The sequence below is a fragment of the Bubalus kerabau genome, chromosome 11 (assembly GCF_029407905.1).
Source record: "Bubalus kerabau isolate K-KA32 ecotype Philippines breed swamp buffalo chromosome 11, PCC_UOA_SB_1v2, whole genome shotgun sequence".
NCBI classification, from domain to species: domain Eukaryota; kingdom Metazoa; phylum Chordata; class Mammalia; order Artiodactyla; family Bovidae; genus Bubalus; species Bubalus kerabau.
The window spans coordinates 18,799,078-18,820,336 of record NC_073634.1 but is presented as its reverse complement, the minus strand read 5'-3'; the positions used below and the strand labels follow the sequence as shown (position 1 = coordinate 18,820,336).

The window sequence follows — 21,259 nt, the reverse complement described above, 5'->3', positions numbered from 1 at the left end:
AACTACAATTTTGGAGCATTTTACACATGACTGACAGAGGAAAACTGTATGTCATTCCTCAATTGCAGGAGATGAGGCAGTAGATGGGATACAGTTCTTTCCAACTCACTAACTATTAAAGTCATAGGCAGCAACACTTCCTGATTCATTGTCTCATGCCTACTCACAATTTTGTAGCACTTTCCATGCCTTAGAAAAGGAACATTTTCATTACAGTTATCCTTAACATAATAAACAATGTTTGAAATGCTTTCTGATATCAATGTTAAAAAAAAAAAATAAATGCCCCTGTTTCAGTAAGAGACCTAAGAAAGGGTGCTGCATTCTTGGTGCACACTGATCTTGAATGAAGCCCTGTGAGCATTTTCAGAAAGATATTCTAACAAGATTACAAAAAAAATAAAATAAAATCACAAGCCAGCAAGATTCAATGAGTAATTAGCATCACTATGTTGAACAAATCACAGATTACACAATCACCAATCACAAACATTATTATAGGGTGGTGGTGGTAGTGATTATGCCTTTCCATTTTGAAACACTTCAAAAATCAGTTGTAGAATTAGTCCTTAAAACTTAGATCAATAATCACAGGGATTCTGCTCATGCGTCAACATCTCCATAAATATTAGTATAAGATATGGTAGATGCATTACTCCTAAACGCAATCAGGGTACCAGATTGCTACCACTGCTGCAACATTCTTGTGGTTTGAAAAAGTCAATAAACCTTCTATCCTGTCTAACCCACCACCAAGAAACTCTTGAGGCAGAATCTGGACCACAGCCCATTTTCTCCTGCTTATGAAGAGGAGGAGGAATTGCAAACACCTGGCCAACCGTCCAGGAACCAACTGGCCAGCACTGTCGATCTTAGATGAGGTCCTGCCTCATCTGCCTAACCAAGGAGAAGTGCGGCAAGTGCAAGAGCGGACTTAACTGGGCTACAGCACATGAAGGTTCAGAGCCCTGAAGAGAGACCTCTCTTCCTTGCCACGCTCCCACTGCCTCATCTAACTTGAGCCCCTTCTCTCCTCACAAAATCCATAAATGCACACTCTGAACTCCCATCCAAGATCCAAGTGTGAAAGACCAACAGAAGCTTTATGAAAGCCAATACCTGTCCCACACAAAGTTAAGATTTTTGTTCATCCTATCTGGGGTGAGCACTTCTGCGGTGAAAAAGATATTCAAAGTATTGGACATGCTGGCTTCTATGAAAAGACAAAGATAGATAATTCTTCTTTCTGAAACAGAACCAACTGTCTCTAGTCTCCTTCTGGAGAAGAAGGCCTTAACCACCTCCTGGGGAAAATGTGTTCCTTGGTTTTATCACACGCTCTTCGTATGACATTTGCAAGTCAGTTGCTCTATGTCGCCAGTTCTCAAAATGCAAATCAAAGGACTTCACTAGGTGAACTCTCTCCAAAATCCCTTTCAAGGACCCTATCTTCCTTCATTTTGCTGCCCATTATCCCTGACTGCCTGGGAAACTATTTCATGGAAGCTCAGTTGATGCTTCAAGCCTGTGGATTCCACTTTTTAAAGTAAACACATATTTATTAAACAGCTCTCTAGATACAGAAGCAAATTCTGGCTATTCCCTGAAAAATCTAAGCTACTATCCAGGAGTAAACAGCAAGAAAAAGTAGCCCCCAAACATAAGACAATGTCATTAGAGTATCATGGAATACTGTCACAATTGTTCTGGAGCAGTGGTTCTCAATCAGGGGTAATTCTTCCCCCAGGGGACATTTAGTGATATCTGGACATCTTTTTGGCTGTAACAACCAGGAGCAGGAGGGCGCTACTGGCACTAGAGGTCACAGGTCAGGGATGTTGCTAAACATCCTATAATGCACAGAGCAGCCCCTCATATCAAAGAATTATCCACCCCAAATTGTCAATAGTGCCGAGGCTGAAAGCCCCTGTTGTAGAAGTTACATACAGGGAAACCAAAGACACACAAGACAGATGGCTAGCTCCATGATCCATTTCCACTCTCACCTTCTGGCTCCACCGCTCCTGGCCCCTGTTCCCGGGAGAAGGTCAGGGCCTCCACTGGTTCTTCCTTGGCTGGGAGAGGTGGAGGATGAGTACTTTTAGCAACAGGTTGAGTGTTCTTTGGCTTGACAAATACAGCTCCTTTACCTACATGGTGATGGATTGGCCTGCGTCTATGAACGCCAGAAACCGTATAACCCATTCCACCAGGACAGATTTCCTTAAAAGCAGCTAGATTTGGGATGGGAAAATATTCCTTTTAAAAATCTAAAAGTGCAAACTTATACAGAGGAAAACAGCATGATGAATATTGCTTAATAAACCATCACTAATTTATAGTTACATTTAAAAACTTAAAGAACAGATGCAAAATGCTCAAATTTCTCTCAAACTTGCATATTTACAGGAAAAAACTCAATTCTTCTAGTAAACATTTCTCCATCTGTTAATTCCTTATCTTACACAATCAGAATCTTATATATAGAGAGCACATATTTTATGTATCAAATTAAATATATCAGCAACAAATTAAGAGATAGTATACACATATTTTATATTTAATATTCTTTATCACTATGTATTACACATAAAAAATGTAATACATGCGATTTTTAGGTACAGAACATACTATATAGATTATATATATATCGGAGAAGGGTATAACATCAGTAGAAATCAGACTTCTCACTCTTGCTTTGGTCTAATTTCATTAACTTTTAACCAGGAACTCAGTAACGTCTAAATTAAATGACTAGCAAGAAGGTTAAAAAAGAAAAAGCAGTCACTATTGAGGAAAATGAGGTGTTGAAATCATCCTAATTTGATTCCCATTGAAGAAACCAAAGATGAAGAAACCAGGGTGGAGAGTATCAGCTGATATGTAGAGGTTGGTTAAGAAGGATTGAAAAGGGCAAGTGATTTAGAAGAAATATTCTCAGGATGGTGAAAATGAAGCCAGTCAAAGACACATTCTAAAGAGATGACAGGTAGAAATGAAGGGAAAAGGACACACCAAGTTAGAACGTAGTTATTTTCAAGGGGAGGAGTGACAAGTGAGCAAAAGCCAGACCACAACCAACTGGTTGAATTATCGTGAGGACAAGGAGATATTCTGTATCCTGTAACTGCTATTCCTGCCAGGAAAGTGGTTTTGTACACTTAAAAAATATCAGCCGGACACATGTGATTTCCTAACTTTCATTGCATAATCACCAGGAATAAGTCAAGGGGGAAGACAAGGGAGGCAAGGCCATGTGTGGCCTGAGGAGGAAAAGTCCACCTAATCTCTTTGGTGTTGGTATTGGAGGCAAGTTACCAAACGCAGACAGCAAAGGGCTTACAGTCAACTCCTTCATTTCTATCTTTAAAACTGAAAGTAAAATAAGTCACTTCCACTGAACAAGAGATCTCCTATGAATGTTCTGGATCTAAAATTAGTTCTCAGTAAAAATAAAACTCTAAAATACTCCTTATAGCATGCTAAAATACTGTTTTTCTAAGGATCACACATTAAACGGTAGAACCTCATTTTTACGTTCAACTATGAAATATAATTTTCATGTGAAAGAACAGAAGTTTCTAGAAAAAGTTTTTCTATCAAACACTTGAGGTATATGAAATAACTAAACATTACTTTCATGAAAATCATCTTATAATCAAAAATTGGTTAAGTGTCCAAATTTTATCTTTAATATTATTTTCAAACTTAGTGACTCTACTTTATGGGAAAATCTTCCTGTGTTACATTCACTTTCTTGATTTATGCTTCATGTAAGGGCTATAAAAGCTATCAAAATGGAACTTAAAGAGAAATGGGTCTATGAATTATCAAGGTCATTAATTTCACTGATTATTACTTTTTAATACTAAGCAGATCAGACTCCTCAGGAGGCTACTGGGGCCTTCTGGAGACATCTCAAGTCATGCACTATACCAAAACATCATCAACACTATACTATCTCTGTCTCACCGGTTCTTTCTGATCCTAGGCAACAACCAAAGTGGCTTGTGATCATTACATTTATGTTTAAAACTTGTCTGCAACAGCGCAAGTTATAGGCGTAAGACATTAAATGTCTCTCTGAGAGTGAACGCACTTCCATAGATGGGAACCACCTTATCAAACAAGAAATCAGGTAGACATCTTATGCCCACCCCATGTCAGTGAAATAGGTACACCACTCTTTATATATACATATATATATATATAATATTATGCCCAGTATTTGCAGGTATGTTTCTTTCTCTTCCATTAAACTCTACTTGACCCTGCTTGAGAAGTTGGTGATGCCTTGGGATACGTACGGCACTTAGATAAATTTATGCTTTCAGAGCATTAGGCAATTATATACTCAGCTGAAGGATAAAGAATCATCACTTCTTATATTCAGTTCCCATCCAGAAGTTTATAGGAGGACCTGCCCTTGGGTTATGAATTTTCATAGCATAAATTCAATTGTGAATACAATTTTCTCCATTTCCACCTGGAGAAATCAAGCATGATGTTCTTAATAGAACCTGACAGGCACCCATTCAATACATGAGTTAAAAGAGTTAACCTACATCAGGTCTAGTGACCATGCAGGCAGTGAACAGCCACTGATCAGAAAAGTGCAAGCCCCACATGGCCTTCCGGCGTCTCCGCACTTTTAAACAGCAGAAACTAGGGACAGCAACTAGGGATAAAAAGCAATGGCTTTTCTTAACATCCAAAAGGAAGTCTAATGTTACACACAAATGGGAAAAGCTCTTTGCATGTAATTTTTTCCACTGATTCAACCTCGTACATTCATGGTCTGTTCAAAAGGATAAAAACACATTGTATTACTAATAACTGATTTAAAGTCAGAAACCACAAAGAACCCATGCTGTCCAAATCATCCTGTGTGGCCGGGAGTGAACAAGCACATGCCAGGGCGTGTCTTACCTGTGCCTGGAAGGGGGCATTTCTCACAGTGTGGGCCCCAGGCCTTGCCCACACTACAACAGCAGAGCTGCTTGGTGAGGTGGACAGACAGAGGGTGCATACACTGCCTTCCGGAACTGACCAGTCGGTAACATGGCCCTTTCTCTTCCGAGATCACAGGGGTGTCCGCTGAAGCAGAGAGATAAGGCCTGATGTCACCCAAGAAATGACAAAAACCAGTTCGACATTTCACATAAATACTAAAAGGAACCTTAAAGTTTGTATTAGAAGCCATACTTCAGGATAAATCTATCTAGATGTAGGGCATTACCCTACCTGATTTAGGGTCAGCTGACCTATTGAGTCTTAGTAGTCAGGATATCAAACATCCCTGTTGTTGCCTGGCCCCTTCTTCCATTTTAGCTAGTGTTAAAAATCAGTTATATGATCTTTTAATTAGAACTTAAAATTTAAAAATATCAGTTATGTGTGCATGAATGAAAATAAATCATTGCAACCAAAATAAACCTGCCTAAATAAACCTAATTGTCAAAATCATGATTTCATTTGCTGTTTTGTAATTAGCCATAATAGAGGTTATTGGGGGCTTCCCTGGTAGCTCAGCTGGTAAAGAATCTCCTATAGTGCAGGAGACCTGGGTTCAATCCCTGGGTTGGGAATATCCCCTGGAGAAGGGAATGGCTACCCATTCCAGTATTGTGGCCTGCGGAATTCCAAGGACTGTATAGTCCATGGGGTTGCAAAGAGTCAGACACGACTGAGTGACTTTTACACACACACACACAGGTTATTTTAGGATAGCATCTATTGAATAGCCAAGTACCATGGAAAATCAGGATTTGAACATAATTGATACAAGTCATCTGTTACTCTTCTCACTTGCAGAACAGTGAGAGCCTGCAGGGCCTCATCCAGTCTCATTCTAGACCAGCGACCAGAAATTGGAGGCTGAGAGCAGCTTCTGACTGGCCCTGCCACACAAGGCCCTCTGTCCAGCCAGAAAGCACACCAGAGAAGGAACAAATGACATCCTCACACCTCAGAAAATATCTTTAAAAGCACATCAGCCCATATCCATCCAACATCTAAGTCCTAATTTGGATTCTTCTATAAATGTAGATGAGACTTCATTAAACTAACAGCTACTGGGCAAATGAGGTGAATATGAGAGAGAAAGACACATCCCTGTCTTCACAAAGATCACTTTCTAAAGTAAATGTGCATGGAGAATGTTTTTACAGGGCCAATTCCAGGCCAAGTCAACACTGTTGAATGCACCAAGCTTGATGGTCTCCTCTCAGCTCTTTCTTCTACATCAAGACAAACTCTTCTCTACTGCACCATTGTCCAAATGAGGTTTTCCCAATTTGCCTTTCCCTTACCCAATTGCTCTAGTACTTGGAGCTTCCAAATCAACTTCCCTTTCCCCTCAAAACTATATATTCATTCTCACAAAAGGACTGACATCTCTGCTACAAGAAACAAACTCACTCAATGAAGGTACTACAGTACAGTGAAGAGAGCAAGGGTTTTTAGAGCCAGACAGACCTGGGTTCACATAGTAGGTCTACCACTAACCAGCAGCATAACCCAGGAAAATGACTTTGACTGACTGCAATGGTTTGTGTATGCCAAATTGACTGGGCCATGGTAACCCAGATATCTGGTCAAAGACAGGTCTCAATGTTGATGTGAAAGTATTCTGCATATGAGATTAACATTTAAGTCAATAGATTTTTAGTCAAGTAGATGACTCTAGAATGTGGGTTGTCCTTATCCAAGCAGTTGAAGTCCTTAGGAGAAAAGACTGATCTCCTCGGAGTTAGAAGACATTTTGCCAGCAGATGACCTTCAAACTCTGGCTGCAACATTAACCCTTCTCTGGGACTTCCCTTCCCTGCCAGCCTAAACTGAAGATTTGGGGCTTGCCAACTTATTCCTTGGAAGGAAAGTTATGACCAACCTAGATAGCATATTAAAAAGCAGAGACATTACTTTGTCAACAAAGGTCCATCTAGTCAAGGTTATGGTTTTTCCAGTAGTCATGTATGGATGTGAGAGTTGGACTATAATGAAAGCTGAGTGCCGAAGAATTGATGCTTTTGAACTGTAGTGTTGGAGAAGACTCTTGAGAGTCCCTTGGACTGCAAGGAGATCCAACCAGTCTATCCTAAAGGAGATCAGTCCTGGGTGTTCATTGGAAGGACTGATGTTGAAGCTGAAACTCCAATACTTTGGCCACCTGATGCGAAGAGCTGACTCATTTGAAAAGACCCTGATGCTGGGAAAGATTGAGGGCAGGAGGAGAAGGGGACAGCAGAGGATGAGATGCTTGGATGGCATCACCAACTCAATGGACATGAGTTTGAGTAAACTCTGAGAGTTGGTGATGGACAGGGAGGCCTGGTGTGCTGCAGTCTATGGGGTCGCAAAGAGTTGGACACGACTGAGAGACTGAACTGACTGAACTTCCACAATCATGTGAGCCAATTCCTTTAAAATCCCTTCCCATCCACCCACCCTGCTGGCTCCATACCTCTGGAGAGAATGTTAATACAGCAGCTGAGCTTCAACAACTCCCTGACTTATAAGTGACAAGTTCAATGTAAAGACTAGATTTATCATATGCTAAACATTTGGTTCAGGGTAGACACAAAACACATGCCAGCCTCCCTTATTAATAAAACCAGTTATCTCCATCCTCTCAAGGGCATTTGAACACATCTTGATCACTATTTAGTTGCAGAATTTCAACAAACCAAAAATATTCGGAAAAAAAGATATGAGTGAATTGGAAGATTGGAGCAGTGAACTGAGGGGAGCAGAGGAGACCTTTCTAAGGCTTCAAAACTTAGCTCCTCTAGTAAAGCCAAGTTTGCCCAAAACTACTCAAAATGCGGTAAAAGAGAGAAGTTTGAGTTTTTTCTCTCCCTTTTACTACTCACTTTCTGGAGTCTGTGCCAGTCAGCTGTGAAAAATCAAAGGTCACAGAAGTAAAACAAAATGTAAGAGAATAGTTATTACCCCCAAAAGGATAATAAATTTGTGAAATGATTGACCATCACTTATACAGCACATATATGTGTATGTGTGTGTCTGTCTGTTTCTATAAGTAGGTTGTATAATCTTAAGAACATATACATAGTTCTAATATAGTCAGCTCACCAAGGATTTTGCTCCAAAATTTCTCCTCCAAAGTGTTTGGAATTCACAACACATATTTCCATAGAAACAGTGTCGGGTCAACTCACAAGAGCCTATTTTACACACGTGCTGTGTGCTTAGTCACCCAGTCATGTCTGAGTTTTTGCAACCACACGGACTACATAGCCTGCCAGGCTCCTCTGTCCATGGGATTCTCCAGGCAAGAATACCGGAGTGGGTAGCCTTTCCCTTTTCCAGGGGATCTTCCCGACCCAGGGATTGAACCCTGGGTCTCCTGCATTGCAGCTGGACTTTTTTTTTTTTTTTACCATCTGAGCCACCAGAGAAGCCCATTTCACACGTGGCAGGGCTTAATGGTAACACTAATAGCATTAAGTTCTAGATCCCAAGAACAAGGGCCATTTAAAGCAGAGCAGAGTTTCCCCAAACCCTGGACACTGGCAAATGGGGACCCTGGCCCCTTGCACTGACTTTTCCATGTTCAGTCCCTTGTGCCCACTCACCTGCATATGCAGGGTGGTGGCACTATCTCAGGTACGACCCCGTTATGCTCAGCCTGGTCTCCTAGCCCAGGCCTCTACTCTGAAGTGGCACAGTGGGCCTGCTGCCCAAACTCCCAATCAGCAGTTCAGTTTTCAAGGGATTAGTATGTACACTAGTGTGTGAGTGAATGGTAAGAGACTGCTGGTTCATTCAAGCAACTCTCTAGTTGAGGCTCCCAGGCACGGCATACACAAGAAAGTAAACTTTTAGGCATTTTATCATACGGAGAATAGCTAATTCCTAAGTATCTTCCCCTGAAAGGTCTCTTTTATAGGCTTTTGTTCTTCCCTCATTTCCTAACATCAAGATTTTCCCTAAGTGCTGGGGTACTGGTGCTCTTTTTCCATGACAGCTTCCAAAGCACTTCAAGTTAGGGGGCAGTCTTTAAGGGAATAAGAATCATCAGCTTACAAAGTCATCAAAACTCAACTGTTGTACTTATTTTTATAGTTTTTTTTTTAACTAATCATTTTGCGGTGTTCAAAATGTACTTCATTTTTTATTAAAAATTCTATTTACACTTAAAACTCAACAGTTGGTGTGTCGGAACATCAGACCATGTTGCAACCAAACATTTTGCTTCATCCCAAGTACACATAAGCTACTAACTAATAAAAAATCTGCTCCTTTGAAGATGGAAGAAAACCCAGGAGGAAGCCAGTGAAAAGCCTTGGGTTACATACCTAAATTTTACTGATGTTCCTATGATTCAAATTTTCAAAAGTATTAATGTATGCCTCCCTCAGATTTCTAATAGGATGTGATATTTAAAACGGCCTCTATTGTAATACCTAAGTCATCTGTTATTCTTTTATCATTTTAAATGACTTAGTGGCAATTTCACTTATTTCATTAAACACTTCTATAAACTCAGGAACAATACACTACCTAGAATGATGCAACATTGGTGTTTCTATTGTTTGAGTACTATCTTTAATCATAGATGGGAAGCCTGGTTGTAAAGGATAATTCAGTAATGTTAGTATACTACATTTATTATTTAAAATATGATAAACAGGATTAAACATTCTACTGCATTGTAAGGATTTACACTATACTAAAAAAAAAAAAAAGAAAATGAGTATTGCCCAAAGATTGCTAAAGGATTGGTGGAAATGGGAATGGGATAGAATACTGAGGAGGAATTACAAAGCATACTGACGGGTTCATATTTGTCAGTCAGTCAGTCCGGAGAAGGCAATGGCACCCAACTCCAGTACTCTTGCCTCGAAAATCCCATGGACGGAAGAGCTTGGTAGGCTGCAGTCCATGGGGTCGCTAAGAGTTGGACACGACTGAGCAACTTCACTTTCACTTTTCACTTTCATGCATTGGAGAAGGAAATGGCAACCCACTCCAGTGTTCTTGCCTGGAGAATCCCAGGGACGGGGGAGCCTGTTGGGCAGCCGTCTATGGGGTCGCACAGAGTCGGACATGACTGAAGTGACTTAGCAGCAGCAGCAGTCAGTTCAGTCGCTCAGTCGTGTCCCACTCTTTGTGACCCCATGGACTGCAGCACGCCAGGCCTCTCTGTCCATCACCATCTCCTGGAGTAAACTCAAACTCACATCTATTGCGTCAGTGACACCATTCAACCATCTTATCCTCTGTCATCCCCTTCTCATCTCATCTTCAATCTTTCCCAGCATCAGAGTTTTCAAATAAGTCAGTTCTTCGCATCAGGTGGCCAAAGTATTGGAGTTTCAGCTTCAGCATCAGTCCTTCCAATGAATATTCTGGACTGATTTCCTTTAGGATGGACTGGCTGGATCTCTTTGCAGTCCAAGGGACTCTCAAGAGTCTTCTCCAACACCACAATTCAAAAGCATCAATTCTTCAGCACTCAGCTTTCTTTATAGTCCAACTCTCACATCCATACATGACTACTGGAAAAACCATAGCCTTGACTACATGGATCTTTGTTGGCAAAGTAATGTCTCTGCTGTTTAATATGCTGTCTAGGTTGGTCATTACTTTTCTTCCAAGGAGTGAACGTCTTTTTATTTCATGGCTGCAGTCGCCATCTGCAGTGATTGGAGCCAAAAAAAAATAAAATCTGTCACTGTTTCTCCCTCTATTTGCTATGAAGTGATGGGACCAGATGCCATGATCTTAGATTTCTGAATGTTGAGCTTTAAGTCAACTTTTTCACTCTCCTCTTTCACTTTCATCAAGAGGCTTTTTAGTTCCTCTTCACTTTCTGCCATAAGGGTGGTGTCATCTGCATATCTGAGGTTATTGATATTTCTCCCAGCAATCTTGATTCCAGCTTGTGCTTCTTCTAGCCCAGCATTTCTCATGATGTACTCTGCATATAAGTTATATAAGCAGGGTGACAATATACAGCCTTGACGTACTCCTCTTCCTATTTGGAACCAGTCTGTTGTTCCACGTCCAGTTCTAACTGTTGCTTCCTGACCTGCGTATAGGTTTCTCAAGAGGCAGGTCAGGTGGTCTGGTATTCCCATCTCTTTCAGAATTTTCCACAGTTTATTGTGATCCACACAGTCAAAGGCTTTGGCATAGTCAATAAAACAGAAATAGATGTTTTTCTGGAACTCTCTTGCTTTTTTTGGTTAGTATTCTGTGATTGTGGTTTTCAGTTGTCTGCCCTCTGATGGAAAAGGATAAGAGGCTTATGAAAGCTTCCTGATGGGATAGACTGACTGAGGGGGATACTGGGTCTTGTTCTGATGGGCGGGGCCATGGTCAGTAAATCCTTAATTCAATTTTCTGTTGATGGGTGGAGCTGTGTTCCCTCCCTGCTATTTACCTAGGGCCAAACTATGGCTGAGGTAATGAAGAAAATGGTGACCTCCCTCAAAAGATCCCATGCATATACTGTTACAGTCCATGCCCCCAACCCTGCACCAGGCCACCACTGACCCATGCCTTCACCAGAGACTCCCAGACACCCACAGGCAAGTCTCCTGTGGGGTCACTGTTCCTTTCTCCTGGGTCCTGGTGCACAAGGTTCTGTTGTGCCCTCCAAGAGTCTATTTCCCAGTCCTATGTAAGTTCTGGCAGCTCTATGGTGGGGTTAATGGTGACCTCCTCCAAGAGGACTTATGCCATACCCACACGCAGAGCCCCTGTCCCTGCAGCAGACCGCTGCCAACCCATACTTCCACAGGAAACACTCAAACACAGTTCATATATGTAGGAAATCTTAAATATGGGTTTTGCAGATTCTATTTTTTTGCAGGGCATGTTGCTAAGACTAGGGTACACAGATTCAGGTACTCTGTATAGAGGGAAAAGCATTTCAGAAGCATAAATCCTACCGGAAATGCCACGGTCAGTCATTCAAGGAAACAAATCTTTTGCTCTTGGCAACAAACATAGGAAAAATCTTCCAAAGTAATAACCGTACAGCTCTAAACCCAAGTGTAGTATTGAATCATCACCATATATTCAATGCTGATGGTGATTCCATTACAAACCACAGTAAGAAGGTATGACACTATGGTTCTCACAGCTAAGCTCCCCAATTATACATTAAACACCTTATGAGTTAATTATAGGGTTGTACAACCAACTCTGTAACACTCTCAAAGGCATGCTGCTCTTATCGATCCAAACATTATTAAACAGACATAAATTACTCTGGTACTTGGAAGAAGCTGAAAACTACAACAGACTTGAGAAGATAGCTAGTCTCTCCTAGTAGTTTATTTCTACTTCTCTCCGACCCCAAACACTTCCAATATCCTTACTCACTTCTTGGAGGAAATTCCACATTAGAGTTTCATGTCTTTAAAGCTTAGAGTCCCAGTGGAATGAGCGCTGGGATGCAGGTGTGGGAATCAGGTAACACTGTTAGGAGGAGTCCAACAGATGACTTTACTAAGGAAGTAAGAGCCACTGGGTAAGAGCCTTTTCAGGAAATGGGCTATTAAAAATCAATTCTGGGAGAATCAAAATTTTAAAAATGACCCTGAGGCCACTGCAGAGTCAGGCTAGTTATTATACAGTGAGACTAAATAGTGGCTCCACTTAAATAGATGACTCACTCCTATCAATTTAGACTAGTGTCCTCTTCCTGATTAAAGGCTCAGCTAGTGGTGTGAGACAGAGTTTCAAATTTGGGCTCTACCACTTACTTATAGGCTGTGTTACTTTTGGAAAGATCCTTACCCTCTCTGTGCCTCAAACTCTTCATTTCCCAAATAGGGAGAACAGCAACACAAGGCTCACAGAGATCCTGCAACTATGATATTTGGTAATCCATACAAAGTCCTCATCACCGTGCCTGGCACTTAGTAAGTACACAGTAAAGTGTGTCACAGTTTGAGTTGTTACTGCTTTTATCTGGGAGCAAACACTTGCACAGATCTGTTTGTGTAACCTCAAGGCCATGATGCTATGTGGTCACTAAGAGAGGAAAACTAGGGGTCTAAGCTGAGACAGCCGCAGCAGAGGCTGGAGGAAAGGAAAAAGCATAAAACAGATTATGAAGATTTAATGACTTTCTTGAAGACCAAAGGAGACGAGAGAGTCAGGGCTGACAAAGAGGCTCCCAGCCTCACTTCTGGGGAAGAATAATCTTACCATGGACAAAACCACCAGGTCAGGAAGGAAAGCCCATCTTGCTCTCTCTGCTAGAGAGATCTTGGTGGTCATTTACCCAATCAGTTTCACAAAAATGCGTCTGGAACTATGAGATCCCATTCATTAGCCCCTGCCCACATACTGCTCCTTTGATAAAATTTAAATGAGATACTGCTCAATGTTATGTGGCAGCCTATGAATAGGAGAGGAGTTTGGATGAGAATGGACACATGTATATATGTATGGCTGAGTCCCTTCGCTGTTCACCTGAAACTATCACAACATTGTTAATTAGCTATACTCCAATATAAAATAAAAAGTTTAGAAAACTGAAGACAGATTAAAAATTCAATCTCTTTGGCACACCAGCCACCTGTGACTAGTATCTATCACCTCAGACAATGTAGATACAGAACATTTCCATCATCACAAAAAGTTCTATTGGACAGCACTGATTCAGCCCAAAAGTCAGAAATCTTTCTCTGTGAAAGGTAAGATAAACATTTTAGGCTCTGTGGTCTATATGGTCTCTATTGCAACTTCTCAGCTCTGCCAACGGCTATTTCACAGCCACGGATAGTAATGTAAATGAATAGACAAGAATGTGTTCCAATAAAACTATTTAAAATTACAGACAATGGGGCATATTTGGCCCATGGCTATTATTTGCCAATTCCTGATCTAGAACCCTAAATTTAAGGCCCCAAATCCAATTCTATCATCTCAAATGTCAAGGATGAGCTATACGATCTTGAAAAGTTACTCAAACTCTCCTGGCTTCAGTTTCCAATTGTGTGAAATAATTCATATCTCTTGAAGGAAGCTGAAGAAACTAAAAAGAAACAGTGTTCATGAATAAAACTGGCTTTTCAAAGGGGTATGTTCGACATCTCGCGATTTCTGGAGTCAGGATAGGAGTCCATCTTCTCTCTAACCCCCTCTACTGGCCAAGGGTATAATGGACCAGCAAACACGCAGGCTCAGAACTCAGATGCTAAAGCGTCTGCCTGTAATGCAGGAGACCCGGGTTCGATCCCTGGGTCAGGAAGATCCCCTGGAGAAAGAAATGGCAACCCACTCCAGTATTCTTGTCTGGAGAATTCTATGGACAGAGGAGCCTGGCTGGATACAGCCCATGGGGTCGCAAACAGTCAGACATGACTGGGTGACTTTCATTTCACTTTGAACCTGTGGGCACACCCTTCCCAGCATTCATCCTAAGAGGTCTCAAGTTTCTGAAGAAAATTAATTGCAGTTTAAAAAGTCAGGAAGCTTCCCTACTCGCTCTTCACAGGTTATTACACTTTTCTTGGATGTGCTCTGAGAGATCTTGGGTTTCAGCCTTCCCCACAGATAGGCAGAAGCAGGTCTAGAGAATGCTATTGCAGCAGAGCCCTGAGCCACAGATGCAGAGGTCGCAGGCGGCCAAGGCCAGACCCCTCCTACCTTCCTCTTTCAGCTTGGCTAAGTCAAGCATAGGGAGTGGGCAAGGAGAGAAAGTGAAGTGGTTGCAACCTTTGGCCGAAGTCAAGGAATTCTGAGGGTGTTCACCTCAGTGTATTCAAGAACAGGGAGAGCTTCCCACTGCTCTTCAGCCACTGCCAAGTCCATTTCTTTGAGTTCACAGAGTCAGCCACACCTTTTATGGCCGGGATATGCCCTAAATTCATGCTGCCTGAGCAAACGCAGCCAGTCACCTCCATCTGCTTCCACCATCTATCTAAGGCTGTTTTTCTGTCTTGCAAGAGCATTTATTTCAAACGGGAAATAGCTTTGCTCAGTGCCCTTGTGCATCGGTGTGCGTGTGTGGCCCCCAGCCTCCTCCTGCTATTTCCTCCATGACTATCAAAGGTACCACCATCCTGCCAGTATTTTTCACTCCTGTATTGTAAGTATCTCACTCCAGTCTTCTTGCCTGGAGAATTCCGTGGACAGAGGAGCCTGGTGGGCTACAGTCCATGGGCTCACAAAGAGTTGGACATGGCTGAGCGGCTAATACACGTACACGTTGTTAAGTATCACCTTCTCCCCTCCTTCTTTCTCAAGACATTCTTTCTCTTCGGACTTCCCCCATCGACTTGTTCAAAGTATAGTTCACCCACAAATCGGACTAGATTGAACCAAGTCACAAATTCTAAAGGACTCTACATATTTCTGTGATATTGCATGTGGTAAATTCAGAGGAAAGAGAAATAAATCTGCCCACTCAACGCTGGTAAGAGCCCAAGTTTTAACTTCAAATCTAAACTGGAACACTTAACTAGCAACAAACATCTCCTAATGCTTATCATTTCAGCTGTTGTAGCTGAACCATAAAATTGAATTATTTATTTTTCAAATACGAACGGATGGCTGTTTAATATGTTCAGTATTATCTGGGAAATGACAAGGAAAATAAATGCTAAGGAAATGTGTAAGTGTTTCAAAATCTCACTGGCAGGTTCCTGCAATCTCATTAAAACCTGGATGTCTGCCCTTAGCTCTAGACATCAGATCTAGTCAAATAAAACACTTTGTGACCAGTCCTCCAAGTTTACCTAATCTACAACGTTCAACATAGCCATTTTAACCAGACTACAAATCAATTTAACGGAAAAAAAAAATATTCACAATACTCAAACTCTAAAAATCTTTTATGCTTAAATTATAAAAAATATATTTATAATACTTATTTATGTAATTCCAATCAGCCAGAAATTATCCCTAAATTATCTGGATATTTTCCAACAATGTTTTTTGGCATGAAATTTCCAAATCCTTGCATCAATTTGCAAATGTACCTGGTATGCAAGTGTAATTTTACAGTCTGATTTCTCCACCCATCAAAAAAGCCCTATAATTAGTAGGTGTCTGTCTGCTGCATGATCGGAACTGTCTGTGAAAGGACATGGAGGAAAGAATTTACGTGCAAAATTTCCTAATCTGCATTTGACAGGTTTTAAAGGAAAATAACAGTAATTAGTAACAATGTTCCAAAACCCTCAATAAACTCATCTAAAAGTAATGAATGAAGTTGTCATTTTATTTTACTATACCTGTCTTTACTTCACCATGTCTATCCATCAGCTTAGGGCAGAGAGTTAAGAGATGCACAGTTAAAACCAAATGATAGTACCTTCATGAAAAAAACATGTCTTGAAGATACAGCACATTTAAAACTGGGGATCAGAAAGATACCAAATAACAAATACCGGAGCCACATTAAAAAAAAAAAAAATAGGTAAATAAAAATAGAAACCCAGCAAGACAAAAATTAATGAAGAATTGCTCATAATATTATCTTGACAACTTTATGCCATGCATTAGTTTAGAATGTTTCACATTTAATTGTATATGACTTTGAAAAATCTGTTGTGTTTACCTACTTTGTAATAATGGGCACAAATACCCTAAAAATTTGGCTTCCCTGGTGGCTCAGATGGTAAAGAACTGCCTGCAATGCAAGAGACCAGGATTTGATACCTGGGTGGGGATGATCCCCTGGAGAAGGAAATGGCAACCCACTCCAGTATTCTTGCCTAGCACTTCCATGGATAGAGGAGCCTGGCCGGCTACAGTCCATGGCGTCACAAAGAGTCGGACACGACTGAGTGACTTTCACTTTCACTTTTCACCTTAATAAATAAGGTAGTCTTAAAAAAAAAACTCTGTGTTTGAGCACTTGACATCTAAAATGCATGCATCTCTAATCGTCAGGTGATCTGTAATGATTACACTGGACTGGGTTTTGTGGCAAGAGTGTCTTTTTGGAGAAACCACATTTTCTATACCAGTATTAGAACGTACAGAAAGTTTGATGGAGGATCTTTATCCTTACCAAGAAGAAAAATCGTAGAGACAGATTCATAAAGCAAAATAGTTTAGGGACACATTTTGGTGGTTTTTAAGGACACCAGAATAGAATATTTGAAATTAGAACTGAATAGAACGTTTGAAACACAGGGCCTTGGTAACTATTTCCCAGACTCTTCCAACCAAGAAAGTACAGTGAAACCTCATTAAATCAGACACAAGTGACTCAGAATTTGGACTAATTAAAGACAGAAGCTGGAACAAAGTTTAACTCCACCTAAATAATGCTTAAAATACTCATGAAGGAAAAATCTGTTTTCATCTCTTAGGTATGCTAATTTTAATCAATTGCTTTCTTTGCATTAAAGTATCTTTCCTCTGTATGCCTGCTCTTTTTCTTGAGTTTTAGCTTTCATTTTCTTCTGAACACAATAAAAATGAAAAGGCTTCATAACGTAGATTTACTCCAGTATATCAGGCCACCTCATCCCCTTTATTATTTTAATGACATCTTCCTGCATATTTACAATATTCAGTTGACCACCAAGCTGCTATCTTTTTTTGGATTTTCCTCCCACACCCTCTCAAAGCAAAACAAAACAAAACAAAAAACCTGATCCAAAATAGGAATAAAAAGTGATCATTACTTACGAACACAACTTGAAAAGGTAGGATCCGGCCCAAATCCCATTTTGCAGGTACATCTGTAGCTGCCCATGGTATTCAAACACTCACCATTAGGGCACACACCCTGTAGTTGGCATTCATTAATATCTGCAGGAAAACAACTCTTTTAGAAGGAGATGTCAAGGACTGTTGAACAGATTCTGGCTGTAAGATGCATACCCCTCCTCTTTTTTTTTTCCCCAGTATAATATCTCTCAGTCACAGTAAGTATGAGATGCTAGCAACTTTTAATGCATTAGCAGTTTAATCAAATCAAACATTTATTGAGCATCTACAATTTAGCAAATATTTGCTATAAGCCTACTAGGTACCTGGTTCTATTCTAGATACTAGAGCCTTACCACTGAATAAAAGTGACAAAAGATACCAGCCTTCACAAATCTTCTATTTTAGTGTCTGTGTTGTTAAGTATTATAGAGCATACAGGTAAGGCAAAGACCCTTGCCCTGGAGACTTTTACAGTCTAGCTGTATATATAACCGTGTAAAAATTGAAGAACTGAAAATCAGTCAAGTTATCACCACCAGAAGAAAGGTCATAACCCTGAAGAAGTTATACCATGAGACTGCCTATCTAGACAAGTAAGAGCTATGGGGGGAAGGTGCAGGTAAGGGAGACGGCAGCATGGCAAAGGAGGTAAGACTTCATCAGGTAGTGAATCTGGGGAGGAGCCAAATGGATGGGCAGGAAAGGGTGAATGATCTGCATGGGTGGACAGGAACATGAGCACAGAGACTGGAGAAAGAAAGGCGATCAGGAAATCATGAGTCAAATCATCAGCTGGAAAAGTTTTAGGAAGGTGAATAGCTGGAAAAAGAGCTGGTTAAAGCCAGGCTAGGTTTGGATTCAATTTTACTGAAAACAGAAATATACTAAAGGTTTGTGAGCAGGAGGAAGATGTAATCAATGGCAGGCTGTAGGGAATGCATCTGGCCAGCACATGGCTTGGTGAGATGAGATTTAAAGTTTGATCGCTGAAGGAATAATGCAAGTATGAGACTGGTGACAAGCCAGGTTGGTGACAGTGTGAATAATCAGGAAGAGAAGGAATGAAGTATTTTTTTGTATTTTTGGAAGGAACAACTGACAATGCATGGCGTTCGGTATTTGACTAGCCAACACAGCATTGGACAGGAAGAAGGTCAAAGATGCCTGCAAGGCTTCTAATCTGAGCAAAGAGGAAAAGACATTGTTGGTTTTGTGCAAAGTTCTGTGAAGGAAAGAAGCAGATGAAGAGATAAGTTTGACACTACAAGGTCACACTGGGATACTCAAGTATAATTATCCAGCTGCAGCAGCAGATTCAGGAATAAAGTGAAAGGAATTACGGCTGGAAATAGAGACTTAAGATCGTCTACATAGGGTGACTGCTATGGTCTCAATGTTCTGTGCCCCACCCCACCGAATCTGTTGAAATCCTAACCCTCCCCAAAGGTCACAGTGTTAGGGCTTCCCTGGTGGCTCAGCAGTGAAGAATCCGCCTGTCAATGCAGCAGACACGGGTTTGATCCCTGGTCCAGGAAGATCCCACATGCCGCAGAGCAACTAAGCCCATGCACCACAACTACTGAGCCTATGCTCTAGAGCCCAGGAGCTGGACGCCCATTCACCTGCTCTAGAGCCCAGGAGCTGCACCAAGAGAAGTCACTGCAATCAGAAGCCTGCACACAACTAGAGTAGCCCCCACTTGCCACAACTAGAGAAAAGCTGGCATAGCAACAAAGACCCAGCACAGCCAAAAATAAATAAAATTATTTTTTAAAGATAAATATATTTTTAAAAAAGGACACAGTATTAGTAGGTGAGGCCTTTGTGGTGTGCTTAAGTCATGAGGGAGAAACCCTCACGAGTGAGATCATTGCCTTATAAAAGGGGCTTCAGGGAGACCCCCAGTCCCTCCCACTATTTTGAGGATACAACACAGACACCTATAATGAAAAGAGGACCCTCACCAGAAGGCAACCATGCTGGTGTCTTGATCTTGGACTTCCCTGCCTCCAGAACTGTGAGCAATAAATACCTGCTGTTTTTAAGCTACCCAGTCGGTGGTATTTTATTATAGCGGCCCAAATGGACTAAGACAGTGACCCAAGGGGACGTCAAAATGATTTAGAAGAGGACAGACAAAAATGTGGCAGCTTTTTTAAAAAAAGATTATGGAGTCATTTGCAAAGATAATTAAAAATAAATAGAATGTGACGAGTTAAAATTTTTTTAAAAAATTAGAAGCCATCTATTTTATTCAGTGTGACTTATGAAGCTCTTTTTTTTTAACATTATAGTTTCTAATTATTAAGAAGTATGGATTTTATTAATCCATGCTTCCTGGAGCAGCAACTGGCAACCCACTCCAGTATTCTTTTTTTTTTTTTTTTGACTTTCAACTTAATTTAATTTTTTAACTTTACAATATTGTATTGGTTTTGCCATATATCAAAATGAATCCGCCACAGATATACATGTATTCCCCATCCTGAACCCCCCTCCCTCCTCCTTCCCCATACCATCCCTCTGGGTCGTCCCAGTGCACCAGCCCCAAGCATCCAGTATCGTGCATCAAACCTGGACTGGCGACTCGTTTCATACATGATATTATACATGTTTCAATGCCATTCTCCCAACTCATCCCACCCTCTCCCTCTCCCACAGAGTCCAAAAGACTGTTCTATACATCAGTGCTAACAAACTTGACTCTTAGTGTCTCCATTTCAAATTATACTTACTTCTTGAAATAATTAATTCTAATAAAACTACTAAGGATCTTAAAATGCTAATTTTCTACATTAAAACTGAACACCATGGTAGTAAACAATTACTAGTAGAATCATCACATAAAAGGCAGATACAACCTGAAATAAATCATTATTTGCTTATATTTCATATTCAAAGTAACCAAAAACATGTATATGGACGTATTTTACCCAACATACGCAATTTTTAACTTCAGTGACAATATGACATTTTCAACGACATTCAAATGACAACCCATATTTGTTGTATAAATTCTACAGCATTCCAGGTTTGCATCCAGCTGGAAGCTGGTACAGCTAGATGACACCTGGCCCAGCATATGGTCTAGCATCCATCTTATACTTGATCAGAGTCTGTGTTTTAGTATAAAGCACATTTATGCACAACACGTAATTGAAAACATTCCCCTGTAACTCATTCTCCTTAAGAGAAGCACCATAAAGAAGCAGGAAGAGTGTCAAGTTGAGGTGGGCCTGGTACACGCAAAGCCCTTTATGTACATCCCCACTTAAACCTCAAATGTGGGTAACCAGTCAATTGGGTCAAAAAACCTGGACAAAAATCTCTGTTTCCCCTCATGTTCCCACTATGGTGTGATCATCAGCCTTCCTCTTTCTCAGAGTGGACTTGACTCCTAATCATCGGTTGCACCATTACACCATCCGTGTTTACCTCTTAGGACCCAGGAGCTCCCCTCACCTGGAAGTTTCTATGATAGTCCTGTCAGGGCCTCCCTGCTGGCTAACCTCCCTGCAGGTTAAAGTAGTGTTTCCCGCCCTCTCCGCCCCAAGACATAGATACCTGATACACAACCACTGCCTTGTACCCTCTTCCAACGTCC

The 21,259-nt window shown here is 40.9% G+C and overlaps 1 protein-coding gene across 16 annotated transcripts in view; it reads right to left on the bottom strand.

Moving 5' to 3' along the window:
• LTBP1 (latent transforming growth factor beta binding protein 1) overlaps window positions 1-21,259 on the bottom strand; it is a 458,508-nt gene that overhangs the window by 152,454 nt on the left and 284,795 nt on the right. For 12 of the 16 annotated variants that reach the window (XM_055539766.1, XM_055539768.1, XM_055539765.1 and 9 more), the window contains 3 exons: window positions 17,632-17,754; window positions 4,930-5,097; window positions 2,007-2,234 (listed from right to left, as the gene is read on the bottom strand). In XM_055539766.1, the coding sequence (XP_055395741.1) occupies window positions 2,007-2,234; window positions 4,930-5,097; window positions 17,632-17,754 (519 nt within the window). The remainder of the gene's footprint in view (window positions 1-2,006; window positions 2,235-4,929; window positions 5,098-17,631; window positions 17,755-21,259) is intronic. The other 4 variants (XM_055539767.1, XM_055539779.1, XM_055539778.1 and 1 more) reach the window with 1 other exon arrangement.